The sequence below is a fragment of the Vipera ursinii genome, assembly GCF_947247035.1.
Source record: "Vipera ursinii genome assembly, chromosome: 1".
Classification (NCBI taxonomy): Eukaryota; Metazoa; Chordata; class Lepidosauria; order Squamata; family Viperidae; genus Vipera; species Vipera ursinii.
The window spans coordinates 324,709,768-324,726,147 of NC_139512.1; the positions used below are offsets into that span (position 1 = coordinate 324,709,768).

Here is a 16,380-nt window from a genome sequence, read left to right on the forward strand (position 1 = left end):
ACTAGATTTTATAACTTATTTTTATCTTTGTACATAACTGTCATCTGCAAAAAATGTTCCATGGTAAATCAATAATAGACATAACTCTGATAGAAATGTTTTAAAAAGCAACTTTGTAAAACACATTTTCAAGCACTCACCATATAAACAAGAAAGCAATTCAGTTATAAAACACAAAACGGTGATTTGTGGTAGCAGACATTTTTAAAAAAGATTGATCTTTGCTGGAGTCCAGAAGAAATCTTCTGGGGTTATAATACTGTACACACAAAGAACTCTTTAAAAAGGAGAAACACCACTAATGAAATGGTGGAATATAGAATAGTAATTTGCAAGACGCATACAGGAGAACATAGAAGCCTGGCTAAGAAATGAAGCTTGCAGTCCTATCTTTCCTAGCCCAGCTGCTGCCTGACTAAAGTAAAATCAACTTAATGTGTGGAGGGACTGAACATTCATGCACATGCAATAATGTTACATCATATGGATGACTCATGGCACAACTTGCCAAGATATGATTGCCACCATTGTGGTAGAACATTGGACACTGCCGGCTCCCACCAGCTACGCCGAGGGGACTGGTATCTGCTTAGCAGAAGTACTGTCATAATCCCGCACTAAGTCATTTGTTGGGTGATAATGCATAGCAATGTAGGAGTTGGCATATCTGAATGGAGAATTTGTTGGTTGCAAACTGTTGGGAGTGCTCACTTCCTGAGAAGGGCAGCTGTTATAAATACTATAATAAGGTTCAATGCGGGTATTCATGGGGGTGGAACTACTCTGCCCTCCTCCATAATGATGATGGCCAACAGAAGCCTTAGGACTCAGCACACTTTCTTTAGAGCGACTAGGGCCACACGCTTGGTCCACAAACTTTTTCGGAGGCTTTGGAGATAGCATATAAGCTGAGTTGGTCTCATGATGAGATGATTTATTTCTGTTGGCCTCCAGACCTCCTTTGCCCACAGCTTGAAGCCGTGTTTTCTGTTTACAACAGAAAAAAACAAAGGCCAAGTATTGTATAAACCAAAGGACCCTCCTTCTTAAACCAGCACTGTTACGGGAATATATAAAAGGATTCAATCCAGACTTTAAAAAAAAGAGCGTAAATCCACATAGTTCAAATTGATAAAGCACAATGCCATTGTTCCTGGACAAAACATCCTGTATCAAAGATATGCCCAACGGAAGGCAGCAAATTAAAACAGAAAGAACAATAATAATGCAAGTCACCACAGCTTTAGAGTCCTTGGCCGTGGACAAGTTAATCATGGACACCAACTGAAATCTGCTGGCTGCAGATGCAGACAGCTGGCCAAAGTTCTTCATGTATGCATGTGTTTGGATATGTTGCAGCTTGTTATAGTCTTGGTTTCTATACAGAGCTGGCACAGTGCACCGTACCCCTTCAGCACAACCAGTAGCAAGTGTTCCAGCAAAAGGTTGAGGCCTGGAGGCATCAACTGTGATGATGGGGGGACATTTTCTCACTTGGGCATTTTTCCTCAATGCTTGGGCTATCATGATATAAGAGACTGAAACTAAGGTCACACAGCAGATGAAATCAATAACATACAAATAAGGGATGATCTTTCCTTCACCACTAATCAAGCTGGAAATAGGAAGGCAAAGATGAGATTTATGGGTCCTCATGGTGGCTAGAGTGGCCAGGGTAAAGCTTGTGGCCCAGAGGAGCAGGGTAAGCAATAGAGTGCAAGGGAAGGAGGCAGTTCGATTGGGTTGCTTCCCTAACACCATGCTTAATCGGTGAAGGGCAATAACAGCCACTGTCTTGAGGGACATGATGATAAACCCAGAGCTGGTAAGGTGGAAGGTAAAGCAAAAAGCATCAGGGATACCAGCTGCAGAATCCAAAAAGAGAGCAAAGGTGAACATGGGGGCAGTCACTCCACAGATGAAAAGGTCACAGAAGGATAGATTGAGGATCATAAAATCAAAGTTGGTCCTGAACTTCCGGAAAGCTGGGTCAAAGAAGGACAAAAAAACAATAAGGTTGCCATAAGAACCTAAGCAGAAAATGACAGCCAGCAAGAAGGTACATGTAACTAAAGTGGCTGTGTGGATTATCTCCTGGAGATCCCCTTGGAAAGAAAAGGAGTCATTGCTTCCCCAAGATGAAGGCAGTTGTGCTGAGGAATTTGAGCAATCTGTCCACTTTGTTTCGGCCCACTCCGTCTGGTTCATCATCACAGCTGCTGTTCTGGCACTTCAAAATTGTGAACCTGGCATTGGTTGTTTGAGGTGCATACTTGGTGAGACCTATGGGTACAAATACAAGCCCCCAATACCAAAAATTAGTTAATAAACATTACAAGAATTCTTAGTTTGTCTTAAAGAGTGTATATCAATAGCTGGGCTGAAATAAGTCTGACAATTCCACTATTTCAAGTTAGCCCTTAAATATATAGAAGAGTTTGACATTTGGTAACTTTACAGAAAATGGATTAGGTCTCATATCCTACTGCAAGCACACCTATGCACACATTAATGACACTGGATTTAGTATATGCTGTTTTCCCACTCAAATAATATTACTTGAAGCTGGAGTCATGTGGTAAAAAGAATCCCTCACTGCCCATTTATACCATCACAGAAACGGTGCCTCCCAATTCTTTTTTCAGGGGCAAAGAATTATTTGTATTATTGCATTAAAGGATATAGAAGATCTGGGTTCAATTTCTGACAACTTTAGATAATTTATGGTTAGAAGAGTGTTGCCTCCCTCAAACCACATGGAGATTTTGTGACAACTCATTTAAATTTAAGAATACATTATCAGAAAAGATGAAAAAGTCAAACATATCTCTCATGCATTAGTTTGGAAATGATAAGGGGTTTTTAATATGGTTTTAAGGTTTTAAGGGTTGTAGTTGGGGCTATATAGTTTAATTTTTAATATTTGTATTTTTACTTGTATTTTACTGTTGTTAGCCGCCCTGAGTCCTTCGGGAGATAGGGCGGCATATAAGTCCCATTAAATAAATAAATAGATAAATAAATAAATAAAGAATGAACGAACTGTGGCCATACTGGAAAACCAATGACCTGGATACAAAGAGAGGCAGGGAACAAACAGCACTCAAAATCCATGTACATGGCATTTTGGCACTTGAGGCAGAAATCCCATGTGAGCTTCTCCTATCAGCAAAAAATTCAGAAATAATGAATTCAACAAGAAATAATTTACTGTCGTTTATTTACAACCAGCATTCACTCTAATAATATAATAATAGCAATAATAATGACTCTCACTGACTCTATGGTTCATAATAGTTAAAGCAATTGCAATAAAATCAATAAAAGATAAAGATGGCAAGTGAGAGGTTTCACACTCTGCCAAATTGAAGGAACCCTGAATGTGCCAACCCTGCAGTATACAATGGGCAAGGAAGATATTATAGGAGACAGAAGTTAAAGTAACAGGCCGTATGTCATGTAGGGCTATATAGGTAACAACCAGCACCCTGAATTGCATCCAGAAGCAAACCAAAAACCAGTGGAGCCTATGGAATAAAGGTGTTACATGGGCATATACTGGGGCATGCCCATTACTGTTCATGTGCAACATTCTGGACCAGTTGAAGCTTCTGGGTGGTCTTCAAGGGCAGTCCCATGTAGAACCTGTTGCACAAGGTGACTAGGTCATGAGTAATTCTCTGAAGGACCCTCCCAAACTTGTAAAAGGTATAACTGGCACACCAAATAAGAGTGGTGCTAAGATCTTCCTAGACTTTATATATAAATATACATTGTTCTAAAATGAAGTACAAGAACGTTCCATTTTAGACTTGCAATGAAATGAGATTGGTGAGGGTGCTTCTTTCTCCATAATACTCTAAAGACAGACCATTGGATTCAAGCCCAGACCAAGACTGTAATTGAAATCGCAGACCAAGGACTGGAACAGCAGCTTCCAAACTGATAACTGACATGTTGGTGGTAGGAACAGAAGGAAGGTGTGAGACTGGAATGACAGGGCTGGGACTGAAAGGGCTAAAGCATGCATATGGGGCCAGGATGTCTCCTGGACTAGGATGTAAGGAACCAAGCATGATCATGGGAACTGGAAAAATTGTCTCTGGGCAGAGAAATGAATGTCTTTGACTGAAAATCATGGCCATCATCTCAATTCTTGGCTTGTTTGAAGGCCATCATTTCAGTCCCAGACCTGGCATTTTATCTCAGTCATTCCCATCCTCAGCCTGACCGAAAGGAGTGATCATTTAATTTTTAAAAATAACATGGCAAAAAAGACCACATAAAGCAGCTCAGCTCATTCGTTTTTTTTATCCCCTACTAGTCTTGTTTTCTTTTTTCTGAGGAGTCCTTGGTCCTTCCTGAGCTTGTTCGTTTGCCAACATTTAATTCTCTGACTAGATAACATCATAATTCTCCTATATTGCTTTTTTTTTTAAAAAAAATCTATGCTTTATAAGTAAACTATACATACAGCTGCCCTGATTTAAATGGGATTCAGTCGGGTCAAAATTCTCAGAAGTACCTTTCCGGCCTTTTGAGAGTTTTGAGAAAGAAGGCAATAACCTTCTTTCTTGTCCTTCCTTCCTTATGTCCTTCCTTTTCCTCTTCCCTAGGGCTCGTAAGAAAAGCGCGGGGCCTAACCAGAAGGGCGGGCGATTTTCGAATACGGCTGGACCTGTCGAGCTCGAGCTTAGCCGAGCGGGCTCAGGTGCGCGACGCGGCCTTCTTCACCGTCCAGGCTAGGGCAGGGGTAGGCAACCTCGGCTCTTTTATGACTCATGGACTTCAACTCCCAGAATTCCTGAGCCAGCCAAGCTGGCTCAGGAATTCTGGGAGTTGAAGTCCATGAGTCATAAAAGAGCCGAGGTTGCCTACCCCTGGGCTAGGGCGACCCAGGCGCTCCGCTTTCCGTCCACCCACCCACCGACCCGCCGGAACCAAGCCCTCCGTCCATCGGCGGACCGGCCTGTCCTTACCAAGCGCGGGCTCCGTGGAGGCAGCCGGGGCCCCGCGCCTCGCGCGTCCGTCCGCACCAGGGGCAGAAGGCAGTTGCAGTCGGGGCTGCGGCCGGCGGAGGGTGAAGTCATCGTCGGCGGGAGGGAGCGGTTCGACCTCCTCCGCCGTCTCCCTCCTGCATTTGGGCCTGAGGAAAAGGAGGGAGCGGGGGGGGGGGCGGCGCTGCAAGCCCGGCAAGCCTCGCCTCGCCTCGCCGCGCGCGCCTGCTGAAATGACGTCGCGCTTCTTTTTGCAAGGCGCCGTTCAGGGACGACGGCTGGCTCAGAGGAGTCTCCCCTCCGAGAGGTTTCCTCGCGTTGCTCCGGGGGCCTTTCCCGCGTCCTCAGCGACACCGAAACCCCTCTGGCGTCTCGCCCCTGAGCGAGCGGGCGAGCGGTTTTCCAAGAGCGGGACGCACGCCAATGGCACACTCCCGCAAGCGCCTGGCCTGGAAGGGCGCGTTAGAGCCCTGCGCCTCACAGAAACATCGCCGCAGTCGGTGTGCGGTACCCGTCTCTCTCTCTCCGATAAAAGCAGCTGGCTCAGTCCCTTCCCCCCCTTTCTTTCCTTTCGGGGAACCTGCTTTGAAATTGTAGCAGGTGTAAAGAGGTAGTAGCAGGTGCTGCTGAAAAGTACCATTTGCCGGCGAACGTGCCTATGAAATATCCAGAACAACGCAAGACGAGCGTGCCTTTTTCCGCCCCCATTCTATCTCAAAGAGTGCGAATTGTCGAGCATTTTGAATGGCACACGCCAGGTCCGGCCGATACTCACCCAAAACTAGCACGATTTCAATTCACAAAAACGAGTGCACGATAAACGCATTATTCTTGGAAGTTTTTTATTTATTTATTTATTTTAATTCCATTTATATCCCGCCCTTCTCCGAAGACTCAGGGCGGCTTACAAGCTTAGCAGTAGCCTTCATTCTATGTATATTCCCTAAAACATTTTTTTTAAAAAAAAAAAGCGGTAGTGATGACGATAAGAAACCTGTCTGTGTAGAAGTAATGCCCTTATTAAATCAGCTGCAACTTTACAAAGTGGTCATAATCGCCTAAATCAGCGCTTTCCAACCTTAGGAACTTGAAGATGCGTGGACTTCAACTCCCAGAATTCCCCAGCCAGCTGGCTGGGGAATTCTGGGAGTTGAAGTCCACGCATCTTCAAGTTCCTAAGGTTGGGAAACGCTGGCCTAAATATTCTTCATTAAGGAAGGTTAGGGAGAAAAAAAAAAGAAGTGGGGGAGAGATGTGCCGTTCCAGCTGTGTCTATTGCAGGTTACTTTCTCAGCTGGCGTACTGGGAGGGAGGGCTTCTAGATACTTATTAGATGCATGGTGACATCAGCCATGACAGCTCTTCCAAAGCTTTCTGGGGAGACCAGGCTTTTTTCTTTATTTTTATGATATATAAGATATACCTGTTCAAGTCAAAACTGTCCATCCTGTGGGAGATTCTAGCTGAAGGAAAAGAGACACAAGTCAAATCTAGGTATCTTTTTCTTAGTAAAGCTAGGTACCATGTACTAGGAAACCAGCATCAGACATAAATTGGGTAGGGTGTTCTAGTAGTGGAAGTGGCAGCCATAGAAGCCATTTATATTTTCTTATGTACAACAAGGTAATGTGTTGCATGAGCAGGTATGGGTGTTCTTCTTTCATGTGCATCTCTGATTATTGAAAGTAGCATATGGAAGAATGTAGTGTGTCATTCCACCTCTGGTCATGTGACCAGGCAGGACTTAAGAGCAGGTGCCAACATATGAGCTGCTCCCCACTTCCCTCTCCCATAGGGTGACTTGGGTGAAATTTGGGCTTTCTTTGCAACTTTGACCAGATCCATCTTCTTTTCAAAGTTGACCTGTTTTTGCCAGGTTCTCCCTTGCACCAAATCTGGTTCTGTTCTTGTTCAACTGCTAGACAGTTATCCTGATAACAGATAGAGCCTTTTTTCCTTTCTTTCCAACATTCCTTTGGATGGGAAATAATGCATAGTTTGAAATTTCCTAAACATTATTCAGATCACGAGCAGGTGTTCAACACAAAAAGTGTCCTCTAGGTATCACTATCCATAAACTTGCAATTTAGAAGAGGCAGCTCTAAACAGAAAAGGAGGTATATTATATATTAGAATGAATGACACATCATCTAGTAAAATGTTTTTCAGTGGGATCTTGCTACGTGTTGTAGAGAAGCATGAGGGAGAAGTAAGCATCATATAATAACACATTCATCTGAGACTAGTAGCAAATTAACCTTCCCTTTTGTTCCCAGTCAGAAATACACAGGAGCCAAAATAATGTTGTACTCTTACTACCATATAGTGTTAATCCAGTTCTATTGCCATTTATATGGGAATGGGGAGAACAGAAAAAAATATGAAATATTTCTGAAGTCCCTCATTTTCTCCCTTTTTTGCTTACAAATTGAACTGCAGCTACCATTTCAGATAACTGAAAATGTTTTGGTCAGAGGTAAAATCTCTGGAATGATAGACAAAGCTGATTTTTTTAAAAAGCAGGAGGGAGATGTTAAATCTTGATTTATATCCTTTTGTGCATAGATTGCAATTAACTCAGTTATTATGGCGGTTTTGCATAGCCTTTTAAAAAAGTTTGAGTCACATAATTTGTTTTTGTATCTTTGCAAAAGCTATATTGTTTCTCAATCAGACATGTACGGTGTCACTGAAAATCATATAAACATACGATACCACTCTAGAATTAATATTTTCTCTCACTAAGACAAATCTTAAAGTGGTATCAGTGAAATGCTGCCTGGAGGAGGGTGCAAGCAGCTAGTGATATTCAACCCCTCCCCCCAAGTATGGATTTTTCTTCATAATGACAGCAGAGCTACCCCTTTGCTTTCTTACTTTATTATAATACCATGACTTTGGAAAATAAGCTTTCAACATTTTGAATTGTTTTCCCAGAACAAAGTGACAACCAGCAAAGCTTCTTTAAATTTGTAAGACATTCAAGTAAGCAGTGTTAATTCTTGCTAACTTACCAACCAAAATTTCCACATTATTTTTATAGATGAGGGATTGTAATAATTCCAACAGGAGTTTACCAGACTACAGATGAATATAACATTCACAAAAATAAGATCAGAAATAACAAGATTTGTGTACACACTTCCTTACCAACTCTTTTGATTATTTTTGCACAGGGCATAAATTAGAACTAATTTGCTTTCCACAAGGAAAGGGAAGAGGATGAACTAGAACTAGGATGAATTAGCTAGAAAGATCTCCTTGGCAACAATAATTGGCACAATTCAATCACCTTTTTGTGATTGGAAGCTATCCTGCTCTTCTTCCTTGGAGAGCCAAGTTACCAAAATCAAATTTGTGTGCTAAGATTAGGGAGAAAACAGCAGTAAATATTTTTACAGATTTTTCCTCTAAAAATATCTCATTTTAAAAGAATATAATTTATATGTGTGTATTTTAATTCTAAACCTAAAGCTGACAAGATTTGTAAAATGTGAATAATTCAAATAAGCATTTTTATATCATAAGACACGTGATAGCTTCTCTTAACTTCTCTTAATTGAATTACTTTTATGAAAGTACCAATACAACTTTTAAAGTACTGGATCTATTTCTCTAATACCAAGACTTAATGTAATTTCAGAACTAAAAGCAAACAACCCATCATTTATATTCAAGAGACCGATTAAATCCCAAATATCCTTGTTAGACATTGTTAGCTCCTATCCTAAATGAAAACACTTACTTGAGAGAATACACTGAAGGATAAACATGGTATGCATACCCAAATTTTTACAAATAATTTATTCAGCTTTAAACTAAGTACACAACTGAAAGTAAGAAGATGCATTTGGCACTACCCTATACATGTTATTTCTTCACTTACTCTTAGGACACGCTGTCCAGGTTACACTGCCGTATTTGCTTTCCCAACAGGCAGATGATTTAAAAGCATATTATATTCCTGTTTTCACAAAGAAAAAAATACAGAGTGTGTGTTTTTCAAGTTTGTGTTGTTTTTGTTTTCTTAAATGGGAGAGAGATTTCAATTCTCTTATTTACCATACATTAAAATATACTATTACTTAGGATAGTAGCAAGAGAAAAATATTGGTAAAAAAAATCAATTCATTCACTAATGATAAATGAATATTAAACCCAAAACAAAATAACTTCATTAATGAGAATCAGCAGTATTATAAACCAGAAGAAAGTGGCATTTGAATTGGATACAAAAGCTAAAACAGTATTTTAACACTGAAAAGTGTGATTCTTTACAAGATAATCTCACAAATGGATTATGTAAAACTTTTGCAAACTATACAGTACTTTGTCGATGCAATGCCCCTACAATTTATACAATCTTTTACATTTATGTAACATGTATTGGACATGTTTTTGAAGTAGTGAGTCAATAGCCACCAGAGTTACAGATCAAAAAGGAATTTGGTGGGGACAGATACAGTACTTCTGTATTTTAATGCAACTTAAGTAACTGTTCCAGCATGGAGACAAAGAGTGAATGAGGAAAGGTGGGAGTATCAGTACAGAACATTTTATTTTAAAAGACTTTAACCACTCAGTATTAACATATATACATAAAATAAAACAATAGCAAATACCTGTTATTGTTCATGGGCTCTACTAAATTGGAAAAATGTAAGTTGCCACTTACAAAACCAGGGAAAGTTAAAGTTCAGTACCTGGATGAAGGATCTTATTGGAAATCTGGCCATGAAACAAAGATTAACAGTATACATTTAGAAGGTAAGATTTTAAAGAGAACTGAGCACAAAGCACTGCATAGCTTGGTTTTGCATGTGAGCTAAAAAGAAAACAAATCTCTTTTTAAAAATTGGGATGGTATTACTACCTACACTTATACCCAAAGGTACAATGAAGTGTTGGGCATGCATATTCTTATAGGTTGGGTACCCAGTTATTCATCTCATATCAACAAACAATCCATATGTATAAGAAATGATCCAACTCTGAAAATTATAAGAAAAGGAAAAAGAGAAATTGAGATATTAGCCATTCTATAAGGTAGAATTTATCTTAAATACAAGACACTTGCATGGATGTATGAAAAATAAAATTACAATTCTCTTATTCATGCAGAGACTAGTTACTATGCCAGAGCTTTTTTCTTCAGTTAAACAGAAATCTAATCTTCTTCAAGGAACATACTATATGCGCTTTTAAAAAGGATTCCAACTATAAGCCTCTGAATTACCCAATCTGAAAGGGTTCTATATTCAATAAATTAAAATTAAAATTTCCTTTATCTTTACAGAAATGAAGCAGTCTCTTATTTTCTGAGACCCTGAAAGAGACAGATAACTTGACAGTCACAAAACCCAATCTATCTTTAGCAAGAACAAGGGCAAAATTTGCCTCTCTTAAGCAGTCTGGAATGGAAATCTGACATCAAAATAATCTATATACTGTACTATATACTGTTTCACTTCCCAATTGCCAAGGAAGATTATCGATCTTTCCTGTTCTTCAGAAAGTTGGTGAAGTTTTGGGTATTTCACAAGACAGAGTTAACTATCTTTGAATGAGCAATTATTTTAAATAGTCTTCTTAAGCAGTTTGATTCCTTGGGCACATATTTCTACTCTATATTTTAGATTTTAATTTTTGTCTATTATATATTTATTATACCCAAGTTATGTTTTATGCTAGTGGCTCGTTGACTGGAACAACCTATAAACCTTGAAAATAAATAATAAACAATAACATATGAGTGTATGTATTTACAAACCAACTTAATTGTGATTTATTTACTAAAATAATAAATTTTATCATGATTATAAACCAGTTTAATTCAAAGATCATGAAAGCAAGCATGCTCCAGTTCCTGACCTCATATGAGGCTCTTGTTCCTCTTCTGAACAGTGAAAATATTTTACTTGCACTTGGCAATACCATAATCCCTTGAATGATAATCAAATTCAACCTCATTCATGAATTAAAATAATGAGTTAAATAAAACTCTTCTGATTGATGCATCCCTTTTCCAGATTACTAGATTCTCAGGTTTTGCCATCTTCCTAATGCTACCTGGGCCTTTTCTCCTGACTTTAGCTATGCAAATCTTTTTTAAAAACTTACCCCTTTCCATGTTGCTTGAGACCCCTGTGGGACTGTATTTGAGTTGAGAACCTCTGCATTAAGAGAATAACAAGTGAACCAGACTGCCAGTAAAATCCTGTGCAGTTGTTCTTCATTATGTCAGGGTCACATCCTGTTTACTACCACATGCAAACACCACCCAGTGCTGTCAAAATATTGTCCATACTAGTCTGACATAAAGTGTAAATGTGGTGTGAACCCCATTTTATCATCACATAAGATAAATATAATGCAATATGAATGTAAACTGATTTCAAGATAATATACTGGAAAACTAGCAAAAATTGTTTATGGAGATTCTCAATCATCCAGATCATGGCTACCCAGAGGTGCTTTTCAAAAGACAACTGGACTTTCTTGGGTTTTTCTTTCAGCAGTCCCAGGAAGGTTCCACATCCATTTGCACGCTGATTCAGGTGACCCTGAGGGTACAGATAAATCTGCAAGTGGCCTCAGCAACTCTTGGAGGGCTAAGGACCAGATGACAGCAAAGAATATAAATCCTTCTATTCCCCACCATTGTCGGAACTAAAGAAGCTTCTAGGACAAGAAGTGAAATGTTTTCAAGGGGAAAAAAACACAAGAAAGTCCACTTGCTTTTTGAAAACCACCTTTGGGATAGCAAAAATTATATTTCAATGTCTTTGACACCATATTCAATACATGCCCCATCTGTATTTGATTATTTTCTTTCAATTTAAAAAGGGTAATAAATTCTAATTTTATATTTTTAAATGAGAATTCTAAAGAGATTCTTACATGAAGGAAGGAAAAGGCCAGACAGTATTGGTTTCATTTAATGAGTCTAAAAATTACAAGGCACTGTTTGAAAGGTGACATTTTGCTATGTCAAGCTGGATATCAAGAGGAACATTCCGAAATAGCCCAAGGGTACAGATTTTACAACACAGTCTCACTCTTTTATGCATAATAGCATGGTGATACCAAAAGATCTGTAAGGACAAGCAGCTGGTCATCAGTGAATTGTTGCTTATGCTGCTTCCAGTTATCATGGTGAGTTCTCCGGAAATTGGACAATGTTTTTTTTACTGTCATCTGTGTGGAGAAAAACAGAGAGGGATCTAGGCAATGTATTTAAAATAACCATCAACTGTCTTGATCTTAAGGCTGTGGCCCAGCTTTCTAAGTGTAAATATATTATTCAGGATTTTGTTCAAATGTTTTAGGTTATAGAGGGACTACCAATCAATAATTTCAAAATATAATTTGAAACACTTGCTACTATTACCCTAAATTTGAAAAGTAGCATTATTTATATATAATGATTTAAGAATTGTGTATATTACCGTACACATTTCTTTTTTATCCTATTCAATGGATTGTTAAATCACAGTTTAATTGTACAAAAGTTTAATGGATATGTACAATTAATTTTTGTTTAGTGCATACGTAATGTGTTGTTTTATGTGAGAGGATTATTCCTATTCCTCACCCCCTTTTTTGCATAAAATAAAACTAAGAAACTGTTATCAGAATCAGACCAAACTGGCTCTGTAAATGACTATCTTTGTTAACTAGCTAAAAAGCCATTTAAAAAGGTACTATTAAATAATTAGTTTTGATCTTTATTACTAACATTTGGTTAAAATAAAATAGCCCAAATAGCCAGTACGTGTAACAGAAATTTTCTAAGCACTAGACTAAACAGCTTAAGGAAGTCACTTAAGAGGCCAAGCTTCAGCATAAGAATTCCAACAACTGATAACATGAATCATACCTCAATAGGCTGAGGATCATTCAGATGCGCACTAAGATCCATCAAAAGTTGAGGCATCCATGTGGGCACATCATATGGACTGGACAAAATACACGCACTAAGTCCAAGCACGCCAGCATGGCGTTTAACTAAATCTGCAAGAAAGAAGTTGGTAATTCTTCCATGGGACAGCATAGGAATCTTCAATTGGCACAAATAACAGACAAGTTCCATCTATCTATGGGGAAATGGTATGGAAGAGTGGATTTTTACCAGTTCTCTTTTCTTTCTGAAGCTCTTTAAACCACTGTCATGCACACACATTTACATGGTTTTCTCTAAATTTCATTGAGCAGATTTTGGGGACTCTAAAGGGATGAAAAGAGAAGGTCGCAAATCACAATTACATGACTGCAAGACGCTGCAACCATTATAAATGCGAGCGGCTTGCAAATTACCCAATGTGATCAAGTGATCACAGGAGTGGTACAAGGATCATTACTTTGAGGACAAGCCATTAGTCACTTTTCTGAGGCTGTCGTGGCTTTTAACCATGGTTAAATTGTAGAGGACTACCTGTAATTTCTAAAACATAGGTTAAAAATTGTGCATGTAAAATTTTTGTAATCTAATCCAACGCAGATGTGCTGTATTGCCCACAATATGCTATTTCTGCCATATGACTCGGTTCCCTTGCAGAATCCACTCTTCTCTTGTGGTTTGCACTAAATTCAATGCAGCTCTTTGAACTGTCATTCTGAAATTCCATTATTTAGGGAACTTCAGATTGCTCTGCTGTTCCGAATGACAACCTCTCATGCAGGTCTCCCTTTCCTGTGAACTAGACTATACTGAATGTCAGAAATACCTGGCTGACTCACTTTTGGAAGAGCAGATATTTTTCAAATGTTCAAATGTTATGCATGGAAAGGTGGAAAATAAGTAATCAGAAACAGAAAGCTGGAATAAGACCACTGACAATCCGTTCAGCATGATTTACACCTTCCTGAAGAAACCTCCTCCTTACCTGCAGGGGGAATGGTATCCACTACAGTACTGAGGTCTCGTTTTCTTTTCTTTGGAAGTCTCATTTTACAGAGCTGCTCAAAATGAGTCTGCATAGGGCTATCAATCTCCAAGAAGTGGCACTGGAGCAAACCACCCAGAGTGGTAGCAGCCATCTCTCTCACCTAGGATCAAATAATAGCATCAGTAATTACAATAAGGGCAGCTCTCTTTGCACTATACTCTGAATCAGCATTTCTCAACTTCAACAACTTTTAAGATGTGTGGACTTCAGTTCCAAGAATTCCCTAACACCTGTGTTGCTGGAGAATTCTGGAAGCTGAAGTCCACACATCTTAAATTTGCTAAAACTGGAAAACACTGTTCTAAATGTGAGAAAGAGGGTGACAGCATTGTACCCTGGGATTGTCACATGTACTTTTTATGTAAACGTCATTTGCAAAGTTGGTGTTCACTGTATTAAGCAGTAAAGAGTCTGCGGAAAGTTTCTCTTCATGAGACAATTTGTCTTCCATGAGGCAGTAGCTTCAGGATCACAAGAAGAGTTTTATTTAAATTCCAGGGAATAGAAAAAGTTATTATGTTAAACATAGAACAATAGGGTTGGAAGGGATCTTGGAGTTTTTCTAGTCCAACCCTCTACCTGTGGCAGGAGGCCCAAGGCAAGAATTAGGATCTTAGCATTTAGCTGGACAGGGTCTAGATTTGAGATTCTGAGCAGTCACACAGGGCAAAGCTATCGCGTGGCCTGTTGAACCCCAAGTGCTCAAAAGAAGGAACAGACTGGGCTTTAGTGTAACTTACACACGAGTATTTATAGCACTGTGATGTCTTCTGAATGATCCCATAATAGCTTATGATCACAGAAATTTGGTTGCATCCTGGCATTTGTTCCCAGTGACTATGATTTATTATTATGGCATTAAAATGGCATTACAGAATACAGAGCTATTATAGAAAATAAAATAAGTCTGTGTTTATTCCATTGTCAAGTAATCTAATCCTGGAATTTATTAGCAGTTCAACTTTTAGCTGCATCAAAAATATGTTAATAAGCTGTACAATCTTCTTCATTTCAAAAGCCTTGTAACTACTTAAATAGTACAATATTCGTATATTTGAATACTACAGGAAATGGATTTAAGGAGCCAGTTAATTTCTGATAATTCGTTATAGGGTTTTAAATTTTAATTCTAAGGAATTCAAGTGGATTATGTTCAAGGATATAATTTTATAATTTGCTGAGTAGAACACTGAAACATATTTCAAAGAGAGGCAGTAAATTTGGACTCCAAATTTCTGATTCTCAGTTATTAGGACATTGTCCAAATGGCTTGGTTTTATTATGTACTCAAACATTGACTAACTGCTTGTGTTTCTAAACCTGTAATATATTCTCAAGCAATGAGATAAGTTACAATATCTTGATAAACTGAAGTACACTTAAAATTCTTATCTTGTGAACTCTCCTAGAGTTCATTGACACTAGGATACAGAAATGCTGAAGAAGTCACATAAAAGTCCTTTGGGAAAACAGATAGTGTAGATTAGATTCTGTTAGGTTTTTGCAAATCTCCTCCTATCTTCTATCTCAAAGGAAGGTCAACTGCTTGAGTTCCTTCCCTGATAGTATTACATTTTCTCTATATTTTCCCCTTTTCAGGGAAGATGGCTGGCCTACTTGTAGCTCAGGATTGAAATGAAGGTTGTTGGTGCTCTCTGAGCTTGGTTGTGTTCTTGTATACATTTTATTACCTACTTTGAGCAATAAAACGTCTACAAGAAAACAACTAAGCTCAGAGAGCACCAACATTATGCTAGGTTTTTGTTTTTAAATGTTAGGTTGTTAATCTCTGTCCACTACTCAGAGTCACTTCAGTGACATGAGTAGCCATATAAATTATAATGCATAAATTATTTAATAAATAAGAATGTATTTTCCCAAACAGATATTCAACTTCTGACTATACAGTGACCTTTGAAACGTACGACGGTGCTGGAAAAAATGGACTTACAACCTATACCTGAATTTAGGACTGTTGCAGAGCCCCCATGGTTATGTGAACAAAACTTGGACACTTGGCAGCCAACCGGCACTTACAGGTGAAACTTGAAAAATTAGAATATCGTGCAAAAGTTCATTTATTTCAGTAATACAACTTAAAAGGGGAAACTAATATATGAGATAGACTCATTACATGCAAAGCAAGATAGTTCAAGCCATGATTTGTCATAATTGTGATGATTATGGCGTACAGCTCATGAAAACCCCAAATCCACAATCTCAGAAAATTAGAATATTACATGCAATCAATAAAACAAGGAATGTACGCAGAACAATATCGGACCTCTGAAAAGTATAAGCATGCATATGTACTCAGTACTTGGTTTGGGTCCCTTTTGCAGCAATTACTGCCTCAATGTGGCGTGGCATGGAAGCTATCAGCCTGTGGCACTGCTGAGGTGTTACGGAAGACCAGGATGCTTCAATAGCGGCCT

The 16,380-nt window shown here is 38.8% G+C and overlaps 2 protein-coding genes across 3 annotated transcripts in view; both read right to left on the reverse strand.

Moving 5' to 3' along the window:
* GPR75 (G protein-coupled receptor 75) lies at nt 1–5,417 on the reverse strand. Its single transcript, XM_083348376.1, has 2 exons — nt 4,980–5,417; nt 1–2,283 (listed from the first exon to the last, which is right to left on the reverse strand). Exon 2 carries the CDS (start codon nt 2,209–2,211, stop codon nt 565–567), a length of 1,647 nt encoding a protein of 548 aa, XP_083204502.1. The 5' UTR covers nt 2,212–2,283; nt 4,980–5,417; the 3' UTR covers nt 1–564.
* Nucleotides 5,418–8,782: 3,365 nt separating this feature from the next.
* PSME4 (proteasome activator subunit 4) overlaps nt 8,783–16,380 on the reverse strand; it is a 95,336-nt gene continuing 87,738 nt past the window's right edge. The window contains exons 45-48 of one of the 2 annotated variants that reach the window (XM_083373171.1): nt 13,883–14,045; nt 12,877–13,010; nt 12,056–12,194; nt 8,783–9,988 (exon numbers count right to left, since the gene is read on the reverse strand). In XM_083373171.1, coding sequence (XP_083229297.1) covers nt 12,060–12,194; nt 12,877–13,010; nt 13,883–14,045 — 432 coding nt within the window. In that variant the 3' untranslated portion in view covers nt 8,783–9,988; nt 12,056–12,059. Of the gene's footprint in view, nt 12,195–12,876; nt 13,011–13,882; nt 14,046–16,380 lie in introns of both variants that reach the window. The other variant, XM_083373172.1, reaches the window with a different exon arrangement.